Source organism: Bos javanicus, chromosome 2, assembly GCF_032452875.1.
Source record: "Bos javanicus breed banteng chromosome 2, ARS-OSU_banteng_1.0, whole genome shotgun sequence".
Classification (NCBI taxonomy): domain Eukaryota; kingdom Metazoa; phylum Chordata; class Mammalia; order Artiodactyla; family Bovidae; genus Bos; species Bos javanicus.
Window position 1 is genome coordinate 71,655,992 of NC_083869.1, and position 26,412 is coordinate 71,682,403.

At 37.7% G+C, this 26,412-nt stretch overlaps 1 protein-coding gene across 5 annotated transcripts in view; it reads left to right on the plus strand.

Moving 5' to 3' along the window:
• PTPN4 (protein tyrosine phosphatase non-receptor type 4) overlaps positions 1–26,412 on the plus strand; it is a 191,301-nt gene that overhangs the window by 21,433 nt on the left and 143,456 nt on the right. For all 5 annotated transcript variants that reach the window (XM_061439843.1, XM_061439856.1, XM_061439863.1 and 2 more), the window contains exon 2: positions 9,959–10,113. In XM_061439843.1, coding sequence (XP_061295827.1) covers positions 9,976–10,113 — 138 coding nt within the window. In that variant the 5' untranslated portion in view covers positions 9,959–9,975. The remainder of the gene's footprint in view (positions 1–9,958; positions 10,114–26,412) is intronic.

The window sequence follows — 26,412 nt, forward strand, 5'->3', positions numbered from 1 at the left end:
AAGTAATAGGGATTTGAGCCTTGAAACATTCTGATTTCTGAGCCCACAGTCTTACCTGTTAATCAGTGTTACTTCCCATAGTTAGTATTTTTTAGTCTTGAACTCTTTGCAGGTGACTTTCTCTTTTAATCTAACTTTATTTGTGAAAGACTAATAATCAGTTCTTTACAACAAACAGAAAGGACCCATGAAAACATGAGAGAATAAATAGGATTGTATGGTGGTATTAGGAGATGTAAAGTCAATAGTTTTCTAACTATTTGCACTTTACCTAATTAAGAGGTACCTTTTATATCATGCTCTTGATAGCTTCTCTTTTATGCTATTCTATTTCATTAAAAACATTGGTGTTTGGTCCTCTAATTTGATTTCATAGCCAGTGAGTTTCAAATTATACTTTGAAAGATTTCATTAAACATTTATATGCTATCAACTCTATTGTTTGTGGTCAGTTACAAAGAAAACTACTTTCCTGAAGTAGTTGCTTTCTAAAGGAAGGATCAAAAGTCTAGAGCCCAGCATTCTCTCTTTTTTCCATCTAAAAATGCTCTACATTAAACCCCTATTCATTCATTTTGCTGAATGAATAAGAGGGGAACACCAGAGCCTCCAAAATGATACCACGTAGGCTACATGACTGGCCCTTTTTAGACAAGAAAATTTTTTTTTCATTGACTGTTGGTACTTAGGAAGGATTGGCTTTATTTTTGGAAATTTACAAAATGAAGACGGGAAGAGAGGGAGAGAACTAGTGTCTGTTGAAGTTGTTTCTGGTACTTAGGTAATGAGCTACAGACAGAAGAGAAGTAGTTCTTGGAGTCACTGGGACAGCTTGTTTATATCTTTTTTTAGTATTACTGTTTCACTGAGTTATTTAAAGTCTTTTTCCCAACTGGACTGTGAGCTCATTGAGGGCAGAGATCTAGATATATATGTGTGTGTGTGTGTGTGTGTATCTAGCATCTAATGCTGTGTCTAGTAACTGGGGCTGCTGACATGTTTACATGAGTAAACAGGTGTATTGAAGACACAGGATTAGGGAACTCTTTAGGGGCCTTAGTCCCTTATGTGTTTGTATCTCACAGACACACAGGCACATAGTACTTTAAATGCTACAATGTATAAATAGGATAATGAGATGTAAAATATTAAGTAGCAGAAAATGAAAAGCCTCAGAGAAGTAAATTTGATACACAGAATGGTTCCAATTCAATTCCTGTGTTCATAGTTCACAATGATATCATATTGTAATTCAGTCGTCTTAGCAGGTCAGTAGCAGTTGAATAAAGGATATACAAAGCATGTGTGCATGCTAAGTCACTTTAGTCATGTCTGACTCTTTGCAACCCTATGGGCTGTAGCCTGCCAGGCTCCTCAATCCATGGGATTCTCCAGGCAAGAATACTGGAGTGAGTTGCCATGCTCTCCTCCAAGGGATCTTCCTGACCCAGGGATTGAACCCGTGTCTCTTGCGTCTCTTGCATTGTTAGGCAGGCTCTTTACCACTAGTGCCACCTGGAAAGCCCAGCTACGCAAAGGACATTTGGAAAATGCTGCCTGTACATCAGTGAATCAGTGTGCATGTCCAGTGCTCACGTCTTGGGTCATTGGTTTGTACATGGTTATCTGGGATACTTTTTTGCTGTACTATATACCATTTCTTAAATAAGCTTCCTGTGTAAGTTACTATGTAATAATTACTGTGCAGATATGTTTGGTATATTAAATATAGAGAGAAATTTTAGATCAAATCTATTGTTAAATTTGATTTTTTTTCTCCTACAGAATATCAGTATTATAGCTCATAGTTTTGATAGCACTGTCCTAAGGTAATCAGTTTTATATTACCAGCTTCAGTTCAGAGGACTGAGTGAGCCTTCACTGAATACAGTATTACAGCAGTAAGCTAAGTTATTCCAGTCCAGTACTTACAACACCAACATTTTAATTTATAGTTATATCCAGAGCATCATATATAAGAAATTAAGATTGTAATAAAGCATATGGTTCATTGGAGAACATTTGTAGAAAATGATAACTGTAAGGGATTGTCAGCTATCCAGATAACTTTTTGTGAGTGGTTAATTGCTTCATAATTTTGGATAGCAAAGGTGTTAGTGTATCTGCTTCTTTTTATAAGTGTGAAAACAGAATTTGGAAGGCATTTCCTTTTACTTTTTCCTCACAACTTTTTATTTTGGAATATTTCAAACTTAGGGAAAAGTAGCAAGAATAGTATATTGAGTACCCATGTACCATTCATATAGATTCACCAATTGCTAACAATTTGCTACTTTGCTTCTGTATTTATATATTAAAAATTTATGAATTATTTGAAGGTTGCAGATATCATGATCATAACACTTTACTTCTAAAAATTCTATAGCGTGCAAACATTGATCTTCTAGAAATCAACACATTCTATATAACCACATGATCACACTTAAGGAATTTAGCACTGACACAATACTATAGTCTGAAATACATTCCACATTCAGATTTCTTCAATTATGTGCATATGTAATATGTGTGTGTGTGTATATCTATATACACACACATATATGACTTTTTTTTTCTAATTCATATTTGGATCAAGGACTGCACATTGCATTTGGTTGTTACATCTCTTAATCTACAGTGCTTCCCCACCCTTCTTCTACATCCTCTCTTTCTTCTCCCTTTTTCCTCACCCTCTTCACAGTTTTGAAGACTCTAGCGGGTTGTTTTGTAGAGTGTCCTCAATTTGGATTTGTCTGATTGTTTTAATTTTTTTCATAAGTAGATTTAGCTTAAACATTTTTTGCAGGAATATTACATAGGCGCTGTGTTTTCAGTGTGTAACATCATGATGCCTGTGACAGTAATTTTGGTGAGGATAAATTTGATCATTTGATGAAGGTGGGATTTGACAGATTTCTCCATGGTAAAGGTACCTTTTCCCTATTGTAATTAATAAGGAATCAATGGGAAAATACTTTGCGATTGTATGTGTATCTTGTTCCTCAATACACCCAGTGATTTTAATATTCATTGATGATTCTTGCCTGAATCAGTTATGGTAGTTGTAAATGGCAGTTTTCTTTTTGCATTATTCAACATTTATCATTTGACATTATTTTACTAAGAACAGTTTTTTCCTCCCTCACTTAAAAAAATTAGTATCAGTTTAGACCTGTGCGTTCTTTTGTTATTCAGAGTATTATCTATTCATATTATTTATTTTGAAACTTATGTTGTCTCATTTGACTGGTGGCAGCCCCTTTTAATTTCCTCTCATGGTTTTTCATTTTTTCCCATCAGATTTTGAGGACTTCTTTACTTACTGGCACCAAATATTGATATTTTAGCCTGATATTGTATTTTCTTTGCTCCAGTTCTGGAATCAGCCATTTCTCCCAAGAAAGCCTGGTTTCTTTTAGTGGGAGTAGTACATAGGGCAGTATGTATGTTCAGTGTTATTGGAATATTTTTGCTTCTAGGTTCTAATAGTAGACAGAGATAGCAAATATATGTAAATTAATTTTTTGGGAAAAAATTTAATGGAAGTATAATTGATTTACAGTATTGTGTTTCAAGTGTACAGCAGAGTGATTCAGTATATTTGCAGAGTATACTCCATTATAGGTTATTACAAGATTATAATTATCTATCCTTGTTGCCTATCTATTTATATACAGTAGTTGGTATCTCTTAATCCCAGAATCCTCATCGTTGAATTTGTAAGCTATGGGTTTGTCAAAATAGCCTTTATTATGTTGAAGTGTGTTCCCTCTATACCAACTTTGATTAGTTTTTATCATAAATGGACATTGAATTTTGTCGGATGCTCTTTCTGTATCTGTAGATGATCATGTGATTCCCCCCCCGCCCCTTCATTTTGTTAATGTATTACACTGATTGATTTGTGGGAATTGAGCCATCATTGCATCCCGGGAGTGAGTCTCACTTGATCATGGTATATGATCCTTTTTATGTATTGTTGAATTCTGTTTGCTAATATTTTGTTGAAGATTCTTATATCCATATTCACCAGAGATATTGGCCTGTAATTATTATTATTTTTTTTGGTAGTATCTTTGTCTGGTTTTGGTATCAGGGTAATGGTATCCTCATGGAATAAATTTAGGAGTAGTCTCTTCAGTTTTTTGGAATATTTTGAGATGGCTAGGGATTAGTTGTTCTTATATGTTTGGTAGAGTTCCTGTGAATCCATTCAGTCCTGGGCTTTTGTTTGCTGGGAGTTTTTAAACTAATTGTTTCACTATTAGTGATTGGTATGTTTGCATTGATTCAGTCTTGGAAGATTGTATGTTTTAGAGATTGTATTGTATTTAGATTGTATTGTATTTAGAAATTTATCCATTTCTTCTAGGTTGTCCAGTTTGTTGGCATATAAATATCTGCAGTGTTTTCTTATGGTTTTTTGGTATCTCTGAGGTCAGTTGTAATTTTTCCTATTTCAGTTCTTATTTATTTAGGCTCTCTTTTTCTTGGTGAGCCTGACTAAAGACTTATCAATTTTATCTTTTCAAAAAATTAAAAAACGTGGCTCTTGGTGTCATTGATGTTTTCTATTGATTTTTATTTTGCTATTTCCTGTGATCCTTATTATTTCCTTCCTTCTGCTATCTTTGGATTTTGCTCTTTTTATAAGTAACTTAGGTTGTTTATTTGAGGGTTTTTTTTTGTTTGTTTCTTGAGGTGTTTGCCCTAAACTTCCTTCTTAGAATTGCTTTTCCTGTGTGCTGTAGATTTTGGAAAGTTGTGTTTTTATTTTTATTCATCTGCAGGTATTTTCTGATTTCCTCTTTGACTTCTTCATTGACTCAGTAGTTTTTTTTAATAGCATGTTGTTTAGTCTCCACATGTTTGTGTTTTCCCATTTTTTCCCCCCTCTAATTGATTTGTAGTTTAATACTGTTTTGCTCAGAAAAAATGCTTTCTCTAATTTCTGTCCTTTTAAATTTGTTGGGACTTATTTTGTGGCCTAGAATGTGATCTCTCATGGAGAATGTTCCATGTGTACTTGAAAATAATATGTATTCCACTATTTTCAGATGAAATATCCTATAGATATCTATTAAGTCTGGTCTAATGTGTCATTTAAGATGACTGTTTACTTACTGATTTTCTGACTGGTTGATCTGTCCATTGATGCAAGTTGGGTATTAATGTTCCCTACTATTATTGTATTATATTGTCAGTTTCTCCATTTATATCTGTTAATATTTGCTTTTAGGTGTTCCTATATCAGTGGATATATGTTTACAAATGTTCCATCCACTTACATTGATCTGTTATTGGTATATAATACCCTTCTTTGTCTTTTGTTATAGATTATTTTAAAGTCTAGTTCCCCCAGCTTTCTTTTCATTTTGTTTGCTTGGGATACGTTTTTCCATTCCCTCACTTTCAGTCTTTGTGTGAGTACTCTTGCCCGGAAACTCCCATGGACGGAGGAGCTTAGGCTGCAGTCCATGGGGTCTCCAAAAGTCAGACACGACTGAGCGACTTCACTTTCACTTTTCACTTTCATGCATTGGAGAAGGAAATGGCAACCCACTCCAGTGTTCTTGCCTGGAGAATCCCAGGGACGGGGAGCCTGTTGGGCTGCCGTCTATGGGGTTACACAGAGTCGGACATGACTGAAGCGACTTAGCAGCAGCAGCAGCAAGTCTCTTATAAGCAGCACGTAGATGGGTCATTTTAATCTAATCAGTCACCTCATCTTTTTTTCCTTTTTTTTTTAAATTTAAAGTAGTTTGTATTGCATTATAGTTGCTTTGCAATGTCGTGTTAGCATCAACTATATAGCAGAATGAATTAGCCATACATATACATATATCAACTCCCTTTTGGATTTCCCTCCCATTTAGGGCACTGCGGTGCATTAAGTAGAGTTTCCTGTGCTATGCAGTATGTTCCCATCAGTTATCTATTTTATACATAGTATTGATAGTGTATATGTGTCAGTCCCAATCTCCCAATTCCTCCCATCCCACCCCTTTCCCCCTTGGCATTTGTTCTCTATGTCTGTGAGTTTGTTTCTAATTTGCAACCAAGGTCATCTATACCATTTTTATAGATTCCACATATATGCCTTAATATACTATATTTGTTTTTCTCTTTCTGACTTATCAGTGACCTTCACTCTATAGGTCACTTTCTGCCTTACTTCACTGTCTAGGTCTATCCAACACCTTATGTCTTTTGATTGGAGTTTTGGTCAGTTGACGTTTAAAATGATTATTGTTAGATAAATACTTCTTGACATTTTTGTTGTTTTCTGCAAGTTGTTATTCTCTGTTCTTCTTAGTATAATTTCTTCCATTGTGATTTTATTTTATTCAGTGGTATGCTTGTGTTCCTTTCATTCTGATTTCCTGTGTCTATTGTAGGTTTTTGATTTATGGTTACCATGGGATTCATATGTGTTGACATATAACTATATCTACTTGTTTTAAACTGATAGTTACAGAAGTTCAAACACATTTTAGAAGATCTACATTTTTAACTCCCTTTCCCTACATTTTGTGTTTTTTTTTTTTCATTTTGTGTTTTTGAATTCATATTTTACATCATCATATTTATCCCTGAACAGTTCTTTGCAGTTATGATTGATTTTATAATTTTTGTCTTTTAATCTTCATAATAGCTTATTTAAATAGTTGATCCACAACCTTTACTATATATTTGGCTTTTCTAGTGGGGTTTTTCCTCTCCTATAAATTCTTCTTGTAGCTTTATCTTTTTTCACTTAGAGAAGGCCCTTTACTACTTCTTTTATAATTGATTTAGTGTTGATGAATTCTTTTAGTTTTTGCTTCTCTCTTCTTCAATTCTGAATGATAATCTTGCTGGGTAGAGTATCCTAGGTTGTATTTATTCCCCTTTCTGCACTTTAAATATATCATGCTACTCTCTCCTGGCATGCAAAATTTCTGCTGAAAAATCAACTTAAAACCTTATTGGGGGTTCCTTTGTATGTGACTCTTTTTCTCTAGCTGCCTTTAGAATCCTCTTTGTCTTTAACTTTTGCCATTTTACTTACGCTATGTCTTGGTCTCTTTGGTTTTCTCTTTTTGGGATTCTGTGCTTCCTGTACCTAGATATTTGTTTCCTTCTTTAGGTTCAAGAATTCTTCAACCATAACTTCATCAAATATTTTCAACCCTTTTTTCTCTTTCTTCTTCAGGACCTCTATAATGTGGATAGCATATGCTTAATATTATCTTAGAAGTTCCTTCCTCATTTTTGAAAAAATTGTTTTTGTTTTGCTCCTCTGATTGAGTAATTTCCATTATTGTATCTTTCAGAGTGCTTATGGTTTTTCCTGTATCACCTGGTCTGCTGTTAATTTCCTTCTAGTGTATTTTTCATTTCAGTTATTGTATTCTTCAGCTCTGATTGATTCTTTATATTTTCTGGTTCCTTGTAAGATTTCTTACTGTGTTCATTTGTTCTTTTCCCAGTTGCAAGCATCATTCTTACTATGAATGTTTTATCCAGTAAATTATTTCTTTCATTAGTTTTTTTTTCCCCCTTCTTCTTTTCCAGGGTTTTCTCTCATGTTCTTTGATTTGAGGCAAATTTCTCTCTTCTCATTTTGGTAAACTCTCTGTGTCTATGAAATTGGGTGAAGCACATTTATCTGTCCTGGTCTTGAAGGTATATTTACATGGGAGTGTCCCTATACACTCTGCAGATGCCCTGTGACTTTGTTAGGAGAGCGGGATCTGAAGTGAGCACGGGTCACATGTTTGCTCAAGGTGGACTCACAGCTATCATCTTGGTAGGAGGTGAGACTGGAGATGAAGGTGCTGGAGCTATTCTCAGGTTTGAGCCAGAGCTGTGCTTAGTGGTTGTCACTGCCCTCTTGGGCACAGAGTCATGTCCTAACATGCTGGAGCAAAAGCCTTGAAGTCTGGGTCCAAGGTGGTTCTGTTCCCTTTAAGTGTGTTCTCTCTCCCCTCTCAGCAATGGAACTATCGTCCCAAAGGGGAACAACACTAAAACAAGAGGAGCTGGTACAGGCCAAGTCATTGGCATGGATGGTCACAGCATGCCACCCAGAGCTCAATACAGCTCCTCATCAGTTGTCTCCGTTAGTATCAGCAGTGGTTGCAGTCTCCCTATTCAAGTGCAGTGTCTTGTCCAAGCCAACTCTGTCCCCTCCAAGTGTGCACTATCCTTGACAATGCACACTAGCCTTCACACTGCTGCTGGAGCTGTATCTCACAATATTGTGTGAGTCCTGGTATGACTGCCCCCCACCCCCACCTCCTGAAGTTTTTAACTTTTAAAATTATCTACATTGAGCCTCAAGCAATTTATCAGCTGAATTCAGTCTTTCCTACCTGAGTGCTGGTTTCTGTGGCAGTTTCTGCTTCAGATCTCTGCTCCCATAAGCTGTGACTCTTTGTTTTTACCTATCTCTTCAATCTTTGCAGTTTGCCCTGTGTCCTCTCTTATGGATCTAGGAACGGTTGCTGATTTTCCCGTCTGTTCTGCCTTTTTTTTTTTTTTTTTGCTTGTTAGGACAGAATGAGGACTTCTGAGCTCTTTACATGTGGAACTGGAAATCACTGCCAGCCACTGTCTTTTTTTTTTTTTTTAATTCTTCCACTTCATTTTTCATATTTATTTACTTACTTATTTTTGGTTGTGTTGGGTCTTAGTTGGGGTGAGTGGAGTTAGTTGCCCTGAGTCATGTGGGATCTAGCTCCCTGACTGGATATCAAACCCACCTCCTCTGCACTGGAAGGCAGGTGCTTAACCACTGGACCACCAGGGAAGGCCCAGTCAGTCCCTGTCTTTTAATTGTGAATTTTACTTGGCTAGCCCCTCTCTGTCAACGTGCCAAAGCTATTTTCTTCTATACAATTTTTTATCCATATATAACATTGACATTTACTCCTAGCTTTAATCATTTTGACATAAGCAGTATGATGTCAACAGCAGTTATTGAATACCATCGATTTGAATTGCAATTTCTTTTTATTATTAATTTTTACTTATTAAATTTCTTAGTACTTATTGCTTACTCATATTTAAGAATTTTATAGAGTTGTGTTTATTTGTAGTGTAGTTTGTTTCCTTTATCCATTTGTCTTTTGAAAGAGGGAAGTTTTATGGATTTTAAAATGCAAATTTTTGAATGTCTGAAAATGGCTTTAGCTTTATTCTTTCACATGAATGCTCATTTTGAGGGAATATAATTCTGTTTCATATGATTTTCTTTCAGAACTTCAAAGCTACATTTCATTGTCTTTTAACATCATAACATGCCAAAAATGATACGATACCAGTTTTGGGGGGGATTTTTTGGTAGGCAGTTTTTGTTCCCTGTTAACTTAAAAAGTTGAGAAGCAAAGGTCTGTAGTCTTAAGATTTCTAATTTGCTTTTGTTTTCCTAAGAATAGTTCTATTAGAATTAGTTTGAATTTGAAGATAGGTAAGATGAAGGGTATAGTTATATTTAAAAAATCCCAACTAATAAACTCCCATTTTTCCCCCCATATCTTAAGCTTGAATAAAAGGAAAGCCCCTCAGAGTCAAATAACCTTCCCTCCTGTGGTCATCCTACAATATCTTTTTAATGCTTGTGTCAGTGAGTAATGCCCAGTTGCCTGGGGTAGCATATTCTCCTTCCTTCTTTTTGACTACGCCTGAATTTATGTATTTTGAGTTGGAATATAGCTTCCTCAACAATTTGTTTATTGTCTTCTTAATGGACAGTTCAAAATAAAGCTCCTCCTCCAGGCAGTTGTAATTTTAGTTTAGATGATGAGCTAAAGATGGTGTCTTCTTTTATACCTACAATTCCTATCCAGGTGTTGCAAAATTTGTAACTGCTTTTTAACTGATTGTTGAAAAGTATGTAATAACTTTGTATCTTTTTATATAAATAATTTGTATCTTCAACTGTCCCTTTATTTAATTTTTTTTTTCAACTTAGACCTTGTGTGGACAGTAATGACCTCACGTTTCCGATTGCCTGCTGGCAGAACCTACAATGTACGTGCATCAGAGTTGGCCCGAGATAGACAGCATACAGAGGTGGTTTGCAACATCCTTCTTCTGGATAACACTGTACAAGCTTTCAAAGTTAATGTAAGTATTTTATGTCTTTTTAAATTTTGATATTTTTGTTATGAATCTGAATTTATACTAAGTTTTAAAGCTAAAATTGTTTAATTATAGTACAGTTTGAAAAGCCTTATTCAGTGAGGAAAGTCTTGTTAGTTTGGGTTTGTAACTGTCAAATACACATTCTAAATTCAAATTGGGTCTATTAAGAGGTTGACAAGCCAGCAGTGGATTATTAGTAGAGCACATCAATAGTATGTGGGTGCATGCGTGTGTGTACTCAGTTGTGTCTGACTGTAGCCTTTGAAGCTCCTTTGTCCATGAAATTTTTCCAGCAAGAATACTGGAGTGGGTTGCCTTTTCCTCTTCCAGGGCATTTTCCCGACCCATGGATTGAACCTGCGTCTCCTGTGTCTCTTGCATTGGACGCGGATTCTTTACCACTGAGGTTTTTGTAAATGTGTTTGAAAGTATGAACAATGGCATTCCTCTTTTTTTTTTTTAATTTAAAATGATTTCAAACCTACAGAAAGGTGAAAGAATAATATTATGAATACCCACCTACCCTTTTCCTGGATTGACCTGTTGTTAACATTTTGCTTGTTTCTTTTATCTTTCTTTTTCTGTCTGTATTTTCCTAGCTTTCTGAAAGTAGGTGATACACTTTACCTGTGTTTCAAGAGCCTATTGTGTCTGTCATTCATTCGAGTCCTACTCTGTGACCCCATGGACTACATACAGCCCATCAGGCTCACCAGGCTCCTCTGTCCGTGGAATTCTCCAGGCAGAACACTGGAGTGGGTTGCCACTCCCTTCTTCAGGGGATCTTCCTGACCCAGGGATGGAACCCGGGTCTCCTACATGGCAGGCAGATCCTTTACCATCTGAGCCACCAAGAAAGGCAGCCTAAGAATCTCATAGATGACTGCTATGCCATTATCACATCCCCAAATTTAACATTATGAAAACAGTAGTACCTAGTACATAGTCCATATTGAAACTGGAATTCCTCATTTCCACATCTCCAGGATAACACTTTGGTCTGCTTCCTGCTGTGTTAGCCAGGTATTTCTAGACTTTTAAATCTTTACATAATATAGAATATTAATCTTCAGAATTCCTCCCTTTTGTAACAGCATGGATAGATGTCACACTAAGTGAAATCAGTCAGACAGAGAAAGGCAAATATGGTGTGATTTCACTTATATGTGGAATGTGAAAAAAACCTGAACTCAGAGAGTAGAATAGTTTTGGCAGGGCCAAGAAATGGGCAAGATGGGGAGATTGGGTTAAGCTTTCAGTTATCAGATAAGTAAGTTTTGGGGAGCTAATGTACAACATGGGGTCTAATGGCAACAGTACTGTGTTACGTGGTTGAAAGTTGCTAAGAGAATGAATCGTTAATTGTTCTCACCACATACTATGCCTATGTTACATTTCCTATCTGACATAATTTTCTTGTTGTGTACTTTAGTTGATAATAGTTCTATATTTTTCAGTGTAGTAATCAGCATGCTATCTACTTATTCTTTCAGGAAGATATATGTTTACTATATTTATTTTATATATGTTTATATTTATATCTTTTTAATATGTTTTGTATAGTTAAATATCATTTCTAATAGAGTTGAGTATATTACTAGGAACTTTCTCTATCATTACTTTAGGATACCAGCAAACTTATGGGAAACAATATGAGAAACTGACTGTTGGATATGTAATATATCTATTCCTCTTGGTGTCAGGTCTGGAATCATTCAGAGTCAGAGTTGCTTTGTACTTCTGTTATTGATGCTGCATATTTTAATCTATGTGAACAGTTCCCTATTTATGCAGCTTACAGTCTGTGCAGTGGTTCATGGTAGCCTGCATACTAGTAGAGGAGCTTAAACTTTACTAGTTGTTCTTTCATGTCCATTAAGTACCTGTAAGTCTCAGAAATCCCCATTGTGGACAGTTCCTAGATTCTCCAGCATCTCTTCACTGGGAAGGAGAACCACTCAGTTTCATTTGGAGATTACCAATGAGTGATTTGTAACACCTTAGTTGTTGGAGCCATTACTCTCCCTAAAGATTTTTGTATCATAGGTAAAATATTCATTGTTGCCAAAGCCTGCTTTTTTTTCCATCTGATATTCATCTCATCAAAGTTTTTCCTTTATATTTTTCTGAGAGAAAATGTTGTGTTAAAGGAGTTGATAGAACTTTATTAGTTCTCTCTCTGTGTGGACATAGGAGTGACATAAGCTCATTACCGTTACTTCAGTTTCAAGTTCTGTTTTCATGGCCGTTCATTTTACTGTAGTCGGCCTATAGATCTGTCTCTGTCATGGCCTAAATTATCATCAGTTTACCAAAAACATGTTTCTACTAGAAACTTTAAAATACATAGTATCTGTACTATAAAAGCAGAGACAACTTTACCGACCAAGCTATGGTTTTTCCAGTAGTCATGTACGGATGTGAGAGTTGGACCATAAAAAAGCTGACCACCTTAGAATTGATGCTTTTGAACTGTGGTGTTGGAGAAGACTCTTGAGAGTCCCTTGGACTGCAAGGAGATCCAACCAGTCAATCCTAAAGGAAATTAGTCCTGAATACTCTTTGGAAGGACTGATGCTGAAGCTCCAATACGTTGGCCATCTGATGCGAAGCCCTGACTCTTTAGAAAAGACCCTGATGCTGGGAAAGACTGAAGGCAGGATGAGAAGGGGATGATAGAGGATGACATGGTTGATGATGAGTCGGTTGCATCACCAACTTGATGGACATGAGTTTAAACAAGCTTCAGAAGCAGTCCATGGGGTCGCAAAGAGTTGAAATATGGCTGAGTGACTGAACTGAACTGAATTCGTATTATACATGGACTGATTTCAGTCTATGATCATTTTCCCCTAATTTTTGTTTTTATTTTCACTTTGGTTAGAGCTGTTTAGCAGTAGCCTGTGTGACAAGGAAGGGTTTTATAGAACCAGCCTGTTGCAATTATTAGGGCTGTGCAAGAAATTACCCCAAAACTTCATGGCGTGTTTATTATCCTCAGGGATTCTGTGAGTCAAGGGTCCAACAGAGATGATTTATACCCGCTGCTGCATATGTTGGACCTCAGCTGGAAGACTCAAAGTCTGGAGGCTAAAATTCTTTGAAGTCTAGCTCACTCGTATGACAGTTACCTGAGACCTTAGATGGTCACCTGTATGTGACCTCTTATGGAAAAAAAAGCAGCACCAGGATGTGGCCACATTACCTTTTCTCATCTGGCTTTGAAAGGCACGTAATGTCAGCTCCACCATATTCCATTTGTCAAGACTATCACAAAGTCATACATGGGATCAAGGAAAGGGGAATAGACTGTCTGTTGATGGAAAGTAGCAAGGTTCTAAAAGATCATGTGGGGTCAGACAACTGCTGTAGACTCTGGGGAAAGTATAATCTGCCAGTGTGTCCTCTGGTGGGAGGCTTCCATCTAACACATTCTCTTCACACAACCTGTGTTCGCCTTCATATGTTCTTAAGAATGTTCTCCCACAATTGTCTCCCTTGCTACTTGAAAGATGGCTTACATATCAGAGGTCAGAGATAAGAGGGAGATTTAATTTTTACTGTCTACCTACCTTTTATATCATTTAAATTGTTTTTCTGGGTTTTATATATTTATTTTATATGTGAATGTATGTAAAATTGACATATATAGTTATATTTGGAAAAACTGAAACAATACTCAAAATGTATGATCATTTATTTAGCACACATGATTCAATGCACAGTTCTGAGGCACTTCATAGGTAGCAGTACTTAAAGACAAAACAAGAGTTATGCAGTGAGGATTTATGTTTGTTTCTTTTCATTTTTGTCCACATAGCATTATTCCCTCAGTTTCCTTTTTGTTCTCTTTGTTATGTATCTCTGATGTACTCAATAAAGAATAACTGATAATTTTTTAATTGAAGTATTGATACAATTAATTTATAAAATTATGTTGTTTCTGGTATACAGCGTAGTGATTCATTTTTGTTGTTGTTGATTATATTCTACTATAGTTTATTATAAGATACTGGGTATAATTCCCTATGCTGTACTGTAAGTTCTTGTGGCTTATCTATTCTATGTATAGTAGTTTGTTAATTCCATACCCCTAATTTGTCTTTCCGTTTGGTAACCATGTCTGTTTTCTGTACCTGTGAGTCTGTTTCTGTTTGCATATATATTCATTTGTATTATTTTTCAGATTCCACAGAAGAGTGATGTATAGCATTTTTCTTTCTGCTTACTTGGTATGATAATACCTAGGTACATCCTAGGTAATATGGTAAATGGCAATAATGCAGTCTTTTTTATGGCTGAGTAATATTCCATTATGTATATATACCACATCTTCTTTATTCATTCATCTGTTGATAGGCACTTGGCTGAGTTCCCCCTGGAACTCCTCGAGCATCTACCCCCATGACCAGAGCCTGCCTACTTTACTACTTTGTGCTCACCTACACCTCTGACTTTACGGGGGCTGTCCCCCACCACCTCTTTCGGAGAAGGAGTTAACTTAGAGCTCCAGTTAATAATAATTCCTGGGCGTGATAAGAGTGTTTTAACCTACAAACTCCTCTGAAGGTTCTCTGGCCTGCCTGACAGGCTTGTCCGGCCACATGTGATCGCTCACAGCCTCCCAACCGTGAGAGGCACAAGATGCTTTAAACCTTCTAAAAATAGGTTCCTTAGAAAAGTTAGAAAACTATAAGTATAGTGGGCTGATTAGAAATTGTATTGGTGAAGGGTTTTTCATTTGTTGAGTCAATGTTTGTTGCTAAGTCTCCACATCCCCTGCCCTTACACACATTAATGAATATATAGAAGGAATAAGTATTAACCTTTGATATTAATCACGTTAGACCTTAGGCTAAGTAAATTCTTTCCTTAACTAAAACCCACTACACCCTCACCCTGTAGGAATGTAACTTTATTTGGGTGGCGTCTGTTTTGAGAATAATCAGCCCTGGAGAAATAAGTGTCCTGGTTGACTGACTGCTGTCACAAGGAGAGGGTCATAAATTGTCAGCAGGCCCCCCTGGCCAGAAGATGATGTAACACCCCTAAGACCTCTGTATACATTTGTATGAAGCACCTGACTTTGATAAAAGTCAGGACTGCTGACCCCGCGTGACTTTTGCATAACATCTCAGTGTATAAAAGTAGACCATGGAAAATAAAGAATTGGGATCAGTTTCTCGAAATACTGGTCTCCCCATGTTTCTCTCTCTTTCACTCTGGCTGAGTCTCCATCTGGAGCGCGGAACCCACCATGCTTACTAATTATGCCTGGGCTTCTAAGATCCGACCGGGGAGGCCTCAGTGTCTCCTCTCCTTCGGGAGAACGGAAGGACGCCTGTGGCCTACGTAAGTGGTGCAAACTTCTTGTCTTGAAGTTTTATTGGTCTCCCTGTAAACCAAGCCACTCAGCCTCTTTTCTCCACTGAATTTTCCTACTGAGCTATCCTCATTCTATTACTCTTTATATCTTTAATTAATATCTAATTGAAGCTATTATATCCTGATCCTCGCCTATGCCGTCTCTCCTTCGAATACCCTGGATCAGCCAGGGCTGGACCTCGGCATGATATGACTGAAAAGGGGTTAATATGTAAAATATACAAACAGCTCTTATAACTCAATATCATAAAAACAAACATTCCAATAAACAAATGGGCAAAAGACTTGAACAGACATTTTCCCAAAGAAGATATACAGATGACTAATAAGCACATGAAAAGATGCTCTGCTGCTGCTGCTGCTAAGTCGCTTCAGTCATGTGCGACTCTGTGTGACCCCATAGATGGCAGCCCACCAGGCTCCGCCTTCCCTGGGATTCTCTAGGCAAGAACACTGGAGGGGGTTACCATTTCCTTCTCCAATGCATGAAAGTGAAAAGTGCAACTGAAGTCGCTCAGTCGTGTCCGACTCTTAGCAACCCCATGGACTGCAGCAGGCTAGGCTTCATTGTCCATCACCAACTCCCAGAGCTTACTCAAACTCATGTCCATAGAGTTGGTGATGTCATCCACCCATCTCACCCTCTGTTGTCCCCTTCTCCCCGCCTTCTATCTTTCCCGGCATCAGGGTCTTTTCCAGTGAGTCAGTTCTTTGCATCAGGTGGCCAAAGTATTGGAGTTTCAGCTTCAGCATCAGTCCTTCCAATGAATATTCAGGACTGATTTCTTTTACGGTGGACTAGTTGGATCTCCTTGCAGTCATCAATATCAGTTCAGTATCAGTTCAGTTGTTCACTTGTGTCCGACTCTTTGCGACCCCATGAACCGCAGCACTCCAGGCCTCCCTGTCCATCACCAACTCCCGGAGCTTACCCAAACTCATGTCCATTGAGTCAGTGATGCCATCCAACCATCTCATCCTCTTTTATCCCCTTCTCCTCCTGCCTTCAATCTTTCCCAACATCAGGGTCTTTTTGAATGAGTCAGCTCTTCGTATCAGGTGGCCAAAATACTGGAATTTCAGCTTCAACATCAGTCCTTCCAATGAACACCCAGGACCAGTTTCCCTTCGGATGGACTGGTTGGATCTCCTTGCAGTCCAAGGGACTGTCAAGAGCCTTCTCCAGCACCACAGTTCAAAAGCATCAGTTCTTCAGCACTCAGCTTTCTTTATAGTTCAACTCTCACATCCATACATGACTAATGGAAAAACCATAGCCTTGACTACATGGACCTTTGTTGACAAAGTAATGTCTCTGCTTTTTAATATGCTATCTAGGTTGGTCATAACTTTCCTTCCAAGGAGTAAGCATCTTTTAATTTCATGGCTGCAGTCACCATCTGCAGTGATTTTGGAGCCCAAAAAAATAAAGTTAGCCACTATTCCCACTGTTTCCCCATTTATTTGCCATGAAGTGAAGGGACCGGATGCCCTGATCTTAGTTTTCTGAATGTTGAGCTTTAAACCAACTTTTTCACTCTCCTCTTTCATTTTCATCACGAGGTTCTTTATTTATTCTTTACTTTCTGCCATAAAGGTGGTGTCATCTGCATATCTGAGATTATCGATATTTCTCCCAACAGTCTGGATTCCAGCTTGTGCTTCATCCAGCCTAGCGTTTCTCATGATGTACTCTGCATATAAGTTAAATAAGCAGGGTGACAATATGCAGCCTTGATATACTCCTTTTCCTATTTGGAACCAGTCTGTTGTTACATGTCATAGTGTTTGAAAATTGTCATAGTGTTTGAAATTTCCAGCATTGTAGTATGTGATAGATCATTAAATCTTTTCTTTAATTTGAATGTTTTTTCTCTAAGCTATATAATATTAGGCCCTAGAAAAGTATCAATTAGATTTGTAGTTGTGCATAAAGTCACCATATTTCTTGGTTTATTCTTTGATTGTTTTTTATTTTTATCAGGAATGTGTAGTTCTTAGGTCTTGTATCACATTTGTCATGTATAAGTCTTTACTGATAAAGACATTTACTTCTTTTTTAAAAATAAATTATAGATACTATTTTAAAAATGTATTCTTTTAATTTGTGTCAGGTCTTAGTTGCAGTAAATGGGCTTCTCTGTATTTGTGGCATGCAGACTCAGTGGTTGTGATGCATGGGTTTGCTCCACGGCATATAGGATCTTAGTTCGCCAACCAGGGATCAAACATGAGTACCCTGCATTGAAAGGCAGATTCTTAATCACTGGTCCATTAGGGAAGTCTCAAGACAGTTACGTCTGTTTTAAAGATTTCCTCGGCAGTTATGCAGTGATGAATTTAAAAGTTTTTATTTTGATGATTTACTAGTTCTATGATTATATACAAGTTGCTCCTGAAAGATGATGCTGTGAAAGTGCTGCACTCAATATGCCAGCAAATTTGGGAAACTCAGCAATGGCCACAGGACTGGAAAAGGTCAGTTTTCATTCCAATCCCAAAGAAAGGCAATGCCAAAGAATGCTCAAACTACTGCACAATTGCACTCATCTCACACACTAGTAAAGTAATGCTCAAAATTCTCCAAGCCAGGCTTCAGCAATATGTGAACCGTGAACTTCCAGATGTTAAAGCTGGTTTTAGAAAAGGCAGAGGAACCAGAGATCAAATTGCCAACATCCGCTGGATCATGGAAAAAGCAAGAGAGTTCCAGAAAAACATCTATTTCTGCTTTATTGACTATGCCAAAGCCTTTGACTGTGTGGATCACAATAAACTGTGGAAAATTCTGAAAGAGATGGGAATACCAGACCACCTGATCTGCCTCTTGAGAAATTTGTATGCAGGTCAGGAAGCAACAGTTAGAACTGGACATGGAACAACAGACTGCTTCCAAATAGGAAAAGGAGCACGTCAAGGCTGTATATTGTCACCCTGTTTATTTAACTTCTATGCAGAGTACATCATGAGAAACACTGGACTGGAAGAAACACAAGCTGGAATCAAGGTTGCTGGGAGAAATATTAGTAACCTCAGATATGCAGATGACACCACCCTTATGGCAGAAAGTGAAGAGGAACTCAGAAGCCTCTTGATGAAAGTGAAAGAGGAGAGTGAAAAAGTTGGCTTAAAGCTCAACATTCAGAAAACTAAGATCATGGCATCTGGTCCCATCACTTCATGGGAAATAGATGGGGAAACAGTGGAAACAGTGTCAGACTTTATTTTTCTGGGCTCCAAAATGACTACAGATGGTGACTGCAGCCATGAAATTAAAAGACGCTTACTCCTTGGAAGGAAAGTTATGTCCAACCTAGAGAGCATATTGAAAAGCAGAGACATTACTTTGCCAGCAAAGGTTCGTCTAGTCAAGGCTATGTATGGTTTTTCCTGTGGTCATGTATGGATGTGAGAATTGGATCATAAAGAAGGCTGAGTGCCGAAGAATTGATGCTTTTGAACTGTGGTGTTGGAGAAGACTCTTGAGAGTCCCTTTCTAAGGGAGATCAGCCCTGGGATTTCTTTGGAAGGAATGATGCTAAAGCTGAAACTCCAGTACTTGGACCACCTCATGTGAAGAGTTGACTCATTGGAAAAGACTCTGATGCTGGGAGGGACGGAGGGCAGGAGGAGAAGGGGATGACAGAGGATGAGATGGCTGGATGGCATCACTGACTCGATGGACGTGAGTCTCGGTGAACTCCGGGAGTTGGTGATAGACAGGGAGGCCTGGCGTGCTTCGATTCATGGGGTCGCAGAGAGTCGGACACGACTGAGTGACTGATCTGATCTGATCTGATACATGATGGGAAAAAGTTTCAGAAAACAGCTGTAGGCCATTAAATTTTTGGTGAATATGATGGATTCTATTTAGAAAGATTCTGTAACTTAGTGCCCTCTACTTTAGAAATAATGTATAATTTTCTTGTTTATTTATTATAATATGTATAATACATGTTATACAGTGTGGTGCACAGATCTTTACAACTCAATGAATGCTTATCTCTGTATGTATCTGTGGAACTACCATGCAGAGATTAGATACCAAATACTTCCTTCAGCAAGAAAGATTCTTGTGTTAAGTATTTCTTACTCCATTTTATCTTTGCTAGGTTAATTTTTGGTTAACCTTTTAATGTTATGCTTTCAGTTATTCCCTTAGAAATTGCAAAGTTTGTCAACTTACAAAAGCCTACCTTTATTTATACAGTTGACTCTTTAACATAACATGTTTGAAATGTGTGGTTCCACTTGTACATGGATATTTTTAATGAATGCATACTGCAGTACTACACAATTCACATTTGGTTAACACTGCAATCATGGATATGGATATGGATATGGAATTCCATGGATATGGAATCATGGATATGGAGACTGTTACACACAAATTCTCTACTATGCAGAGTATCTGTACTCCTAATCCCCAGGTTGTTCAAGGGTCAACTGTACTTACACCATGTTTACCCCAAGTGGAAAAACTTAAAGCATTTTGAATCTATTTACTTGTGTCCTGTTTTTTTTTTTTTTTTTGCTATCATTCTTATGTTTACCATTCTCTTCATATGTTTTGGGGCTTCCTCCTTGTGTTTTCGGGCTTCCCCGTTGGCTCAGACAGTAAAGAATCTGCCTGCAAGGCAGGAGACCTGGGTTTGAACCCTGGGGTCAGGAAGATCCCCTGAAGAAGGAAATGGCAACCCACTCCAGTATTCTTGCCTGAAGAATTCTGTGGACAGAGGAACCTGGTAGGCTATAGTCCATGGGATTGCAAAGAGAGAGGCAGGACTGAGCATTGGATCAAAGTGGTCCACTACCAATTTAACTGGCTGTCAGAATAAAATCCAATACTATTTAGAGGAAGATAATACTCCAGAGCTTCTACACTAGGGTTAAATAGGGGTCAGCAAACCTTTCTCATAAGAAGCCAGCCCTATAAGACATCACTTTAAACTGTCAATATTCTGTTTATAAATATAAACACTATATAAATATAGTGTTTATATTTACACTATTTGCATCTATTCACTTCTTATATATCCGTGCTTTTATTTAGAATCTTTCCCTTCCTAAAGAATCTCTTTTATTATTTTTTGAAATAGAGTCTATTAATAACAGTCTTTCAACTTTTTGTTTGTCTGAAAATGCATTTAGTTACTCCTTATTTTGGAGGATAGTTTTTCTGGGTATAGAATTCTACATTGATAGGCTTTTTTCTTTGTAGTTTAAAGGTATCATTTCATTGGCTTTCATAGTTTCCCTCGAGAAGTAATTTTTTATTATTGTTTTCAAGCAGGATGAGACATAAGTCCTTTCTTCCTCTGTTTTTGAGTTCTCTCACTTTATTTTTGATTCTAGTCTCTTGTCTATAATATACATAGATATGGTTTTGTGTTTGTGCATTTGCCTTGCTTGGTATTCACTGAGTTTCTTGAATCCATAGGTTGATAACCTTATAAAATTTGAAAATTTCTTATTCTTTACAGATTTAAATATTGCTTCTGGCCCATTTTTACTTCTCTCCTTCTTGACTCTAGTTACATCTGTTAGACTGTTTGACTACATCCCACATCTGACATATGTTCTGTTTTGTTGTTTAATAATTTCTTTCTGTTTTGAATAGCTACTAACTTGTTCTTGAATATGCTGATTTCATTTTTTGCTGTGGTTATTCTGTTGTTAAAACCATCCAACCAATTCCTGTTTCACATACTGTATTCTGCAGTTTGAGAATGTCTACATGATCATTTTTATAGATTATAACTCTCTTTTGAGGTATTTCATATTTTAATATATTTTGTCTATTCTGCCTCTGTTGTCCATATGTTAATCATAATTTTTTTGAAGCCCTTACTGACTGAGACCAACATATAGATCCCTCATAAGTCTGTGTATTTTTGTTGACTGCTTTGTCTCTTGATTATTAGTCACTTTCCCTGCTTCATCTATATGATTGATATTGTGAGGGTAATGTAGAGTGTGTTTGTGTGTGCACGCGCGTGTGCTCAGCTGTGTCCAACTCTTTGCAGCCACATACATTGTAGCCCTCCAGGCTCCTCTGTCCATGGAATTTTCCAGGCAAGAGTACTGGTGTGGGTTGCCATTTCCTACTCCAGGAGATCTTCCCAGCCCAGGGATTGAACTCCATCTCTTGCATCTCCTGCATTGGCAGGCAGATTCTTTACCACTGTGCCACCTGGGAAACCATAATGTGGAGCACCAGATAGCAGATTGACCACTGGGCTAAATCCAGTCTAGGGACAATTATTATGTGGCCCATGAAGCTAAGAATGGGTTTTACATTTTTAAAGAGAATGAGCAACAGAGATTATTTATGGCCCTCAAAGCCTGAACATATCTACCTGCTGGCCTCTTATGAGAAAGGTTTGCTGACCCCTATTCAGCCCTAGTGTAGAAGCTCTGGAGTGTTATCTTCCTCTAAATAGTATTGAATTTTATTTTGACAGCCAGTTAAATTGGTAGTGGACTACTTTGATCCTGTGGAAACTTAGTTTTAGCTGTTGGTAAGTAAGACAGATCTGTTTTAACTTTGTTTTCTTTCAGAATTTGGGCGTGGGTTGTCTAGAGTCTCAGCTCAATGCTGGGCTGTTCATCAAGGTTCTTCTTCTCTGATGAAGGCTGAGCTCCATTTCTTTGGAAGTGTGCAACCTTTTAAATTTTCATTTAGCTAACAACCTCCTAACAGCTGTTCTCTCTTAGGCCTCTAGGAGCCTCACCCTGCGTGTGTGCAGTCTAGGAGGCAGATGAGGACCTGGAGGGGATTTTTATATAGATTTCTATAGCTTTTTTCCCCCACTCTTTCCTCTAATAACCTGCCCCCACCCCAATCTAGCTATCTTAGCAGTCCCAAACTTTTTTCATCCCAGCAAGACAGCTACTCTGCTTAGGCTCTGTTTCTCTATATCATAATTTGGAAAATGCCATTAAGGAGAAAGCTAGTGTGAATGTAGGATTTGATTAACCTGGATCTCTTCTATCTAGGATAATAGTGTTGTGTTGGTTGTCATCTAATGCTTACAAATAGTATTCTCTCTGTTTCTCCATATTTGATCCAGTTTCTGTAGATGGTTTATAGCAGAAGGGTATTCTAACACTAGCTGCTCCATCACGACAAGACCAGAATTCTGATTGTTTTGAAATGGGAACTATATCTCATAATAGTGGACTTTGATTTGAGAACACTTAACATACTGCTGTCAAGACAATATAGCAATCAAGATTGCTGGGAGAAATATCAATAACCTCAGATATGCAGATGACACCACCAGTATGGCAGAAAGTAAAGAAGAACTAAAGAGCCTCTTGATGAAAATGAAAGAGGAGAGTGAAAATGCTGGCTTAAAACTCAACATTCAGAAAACTAAGATCATGGCATCTGGTCCCATCACTTCATGGCAAATTGATGGCGAAACAGTGGAAACAGTGACAGACTTTATTTTTGGGGGCTTCAAAATCACTGAAGATGGTGACTGCAGCCATGAAATTAAAAAACTCTTGCTCCTTGGAAGGAAAGTTATGACCAACCTAGACAGCATATTACAAAGCAGAGACATTACTTTGCCAACAAAGTTCCGTCTAGTCAAAGCTATGATTTTTCCAGTAGTCATGTATGGATGTGAGAGTTGGACTGTAAAGAAAGCTGAGTGCCGAAGAATTGATGCTTTTGAACTGTGGTGTTGAAGAAGACTCTTGAGAATCCCTAGGACTGCAAGGAGATCCAACCAGTCCATCCTAAAGGAAATCAGTCCTGAATATTCATTGGAAGGACTGATGCTGAAGCTGAGACTCCAATACTTTGGCCACCTGATGCAAAGAATTGACTTATTGGAAAAGACCCTGATGCTGGGGAAGATTGAAGGCAGGAGGAGAAGGGGACCACAGAGGATGAGATGGTTGGATGGCATCACCGACTCAATGGGCATGAGTTTGAGTAAACTCCTGGAGTTGGTGATGGACAGGGAGGCCTGGCGTGCTGCGGTTTATGGGGTCACAAAGAATTGGACATGATTGAGCGACTGAACTGAACATACTGCTTTCTCTGTTCCTTCATTCGTTGTTTACTTGAGCCAAATAGAAGGACTTGGATCTCAGTGTACAATGGTAAATATGTGCATCTTACAAAATCAGGTCATTCTAAGATACATAGATTTGGGAAAGGGTATAAAATGATACTAGGACATTCTGTTGGCCCAGTGCTTAAGAATCTGCCTGCCAGTGCAGGGGACATGGATTTGATCACTGGTCCAGGAAGATCCCATGTCTCTGGAGCAACTAAGCCCATGCACCACAACTACTAAGCCCATGCATCTAGAGCCTGTGCTCCAGAACAGGAGAAGCCACCGCAATGAGAAACTTAAGTACCACAACAAAGAGTAGCCCCTGCTCGCTACAAATAGAGAAAGCCTGCACGCAGCAACGAAGACACAGTGCAGCCAAAAATAAATAACTAAAATTAATTAATTTTAAGAAATAAAATGGCACTTGCTTTCCAAAGAATGTGGCCCTAACCAGGTGAGCCAACAGCTTGCTCTTTTAGAATATTTCAACTCACAAATTATTTGCCACATTTAAGGTACACCTTAACCCTAGATGAGCTGGGCTCAGCATCAGAGAAACTTTCTTTGGCTGATCAATTCTTAATGATTATTTAACAATTTTTTTGTGTTTGTCATTTACATGTCCAGCATCTTTAAAACAATTTATTAATATTTTAACCCATAGTTTGTCTCTTAACTGCCATATTCACAGTGTGCATGGAATACAGGGCTGGTATGCACTACTGTATGGCTTGTTTAATATTCTTTGAGGGAATAGTCATTTAAGTGTTTTTGCCATCATATGGAGTTTTTATATTGTACTGCATGTAAGGACTGTCTGTCTAGGCACTGGTTGCCAAGATTAATTTGATGAACCTCAGTGGTTAGCTGGGAGTCTGCTTTCTTCCTCTTGTTCTATGTGTGTCTCTTTTGAAGTTGAATGGCATGCCCTTCTCAGATGTGACCAGTTCTTTGGAAAAAGATATATGTCATAGCTTTGTTTCTCTACTAGAATTAGCAAACAACCTGTCAGTATTCTTTGGAGTGGTGCTGGTGACCACAGAAAGAGATGGAGTTTTTTGTCACATAAGAGAGCTACAGGACTCTCTGAGGCCCCACTGCCTATGATACCTGTGAGAGCACCTTCCCTGGGAAATTCTGTCTTGAGTCCTTTTTGGAGCCAACATTCCCCCAGAGGAAGCCCAGTGTGACCTTTTGCACAGAGGCTGATGTTGGTGCTTGTGGTTGGAGTCTCCTGAGTACTGTACTATAGAAAGGAAATTCCTTTTCAGCTTTGTACCCATTTAGGAGGTTAGGTAGTTAAGTATTTGTATATTAGAAATTTGGTTTTATATTAGAGATAGCATCTGTTTAGCCTTATTGGAGTCTTTGCCTTTATTTAACATTATTTTTAATTAAAAAAGACTTAAAATAATTTTGCTTCCAAAAGTTTAAAATAAAACAACACTGGGAGTGCATTGCATGTACACATGCAGCAAAACTGATCACTTTCAAAAACTTTTACTTATCCTGAAACTCTTTTCTCCTCCTGTTTGGGAATTCAGTATAGTAATATGTCTTCCTCTTAAATATTTTTCCTAATAGCTGATTTTTTGACTTTTTTGTTCATCTTTTGAATTCTACACGTAATTTTTAATGTAACAGTTTGTTTAGTTTCCACAAAGAAAAGCAACAGCTGTAACATATGAGGAATTAGTAGTACTGTTATGACAGACATTTTTCTGAATGTGCATATACTCCCTTTTGATGCTTCCTTTGATTTGTGTAAACTGAACTTGAAAGTGTATAGTTTTTGCTGTTTCTTTTGCAGTTGTTTAACTTTTTTCCCACGATAAGGAAATCTGGAGGAGATAAGGCCCTTAATTACATTGACTAGGTAGGTACTCAAATTTAGTATTCGATTAATTTACAACTTTGGATTCACTATGTATTCTTTTGATATCACTTTACTTTGAATTGCTATGAGGTGACTTTTATTTTCCTTCATCAAAAATAACTTGGGTGGGAACTATGATAGTTCTACGAAGAACATACTACATAAATCTGGTCCTGGATTCTAGGTATTGGACTATCACAGACAGATCATTTAAGCATATAGTGATGTCAAAATTAAGATCCTAAGCCCTGTATGAATTGTTACAGGAAGCATTGTGGTATGCTGTATTACAAGGAAAAGTGCACAGGCCTGGGAATCCCAAAGACTGGAGTTGTATCCTGGACATACTGAGTACTTGCTCCGTGGCATCGTTCCACTAAGTTGACTTTTATATATAATTTCCTTATATTTGAAGTAGAAAGACTATCTTTAATACTAGGGTTGTCAGGGTTAAATGAATGTGTATCATGCACCCAATAAAGATTCTAGTAGATGCTATAGAAATATGACACCGTCCTCACCCTTTTCCTTTGTTTTCTCTTCTCTTGTTCTTCCTTATTTGCTCAGAGTTAGCCAAGGCACAGCTCAGAGGAGGGCACAGTGATCCCCAAAGTGCCTGCACTTCCGACAGCAGTTGCAAGCTTGGGAGATTCTTTTTTTTTTTTAATATCTCTAAGATTATTCCTCATTTTATTTTATTTTAAAAATATTTATATATTTACTTGGCTATGTCAGGTCTTAGTTGCATACACGGGATCTTTTTGCTACAGCGGCACACAGACTCTCCAGCTGCGGCATGCAGGCTTAGTTGCTTCTCAGCATGTGGGATCTTACTTCCCTGACCAGGGATCAAACTCACGTCCCCTGTATTGCAAGGCAGATTCTTTTTTTTTTTTTTTTTAATTGCAAGGCAGATTCTTAACCACTAGACCACCAGGGAAGTTC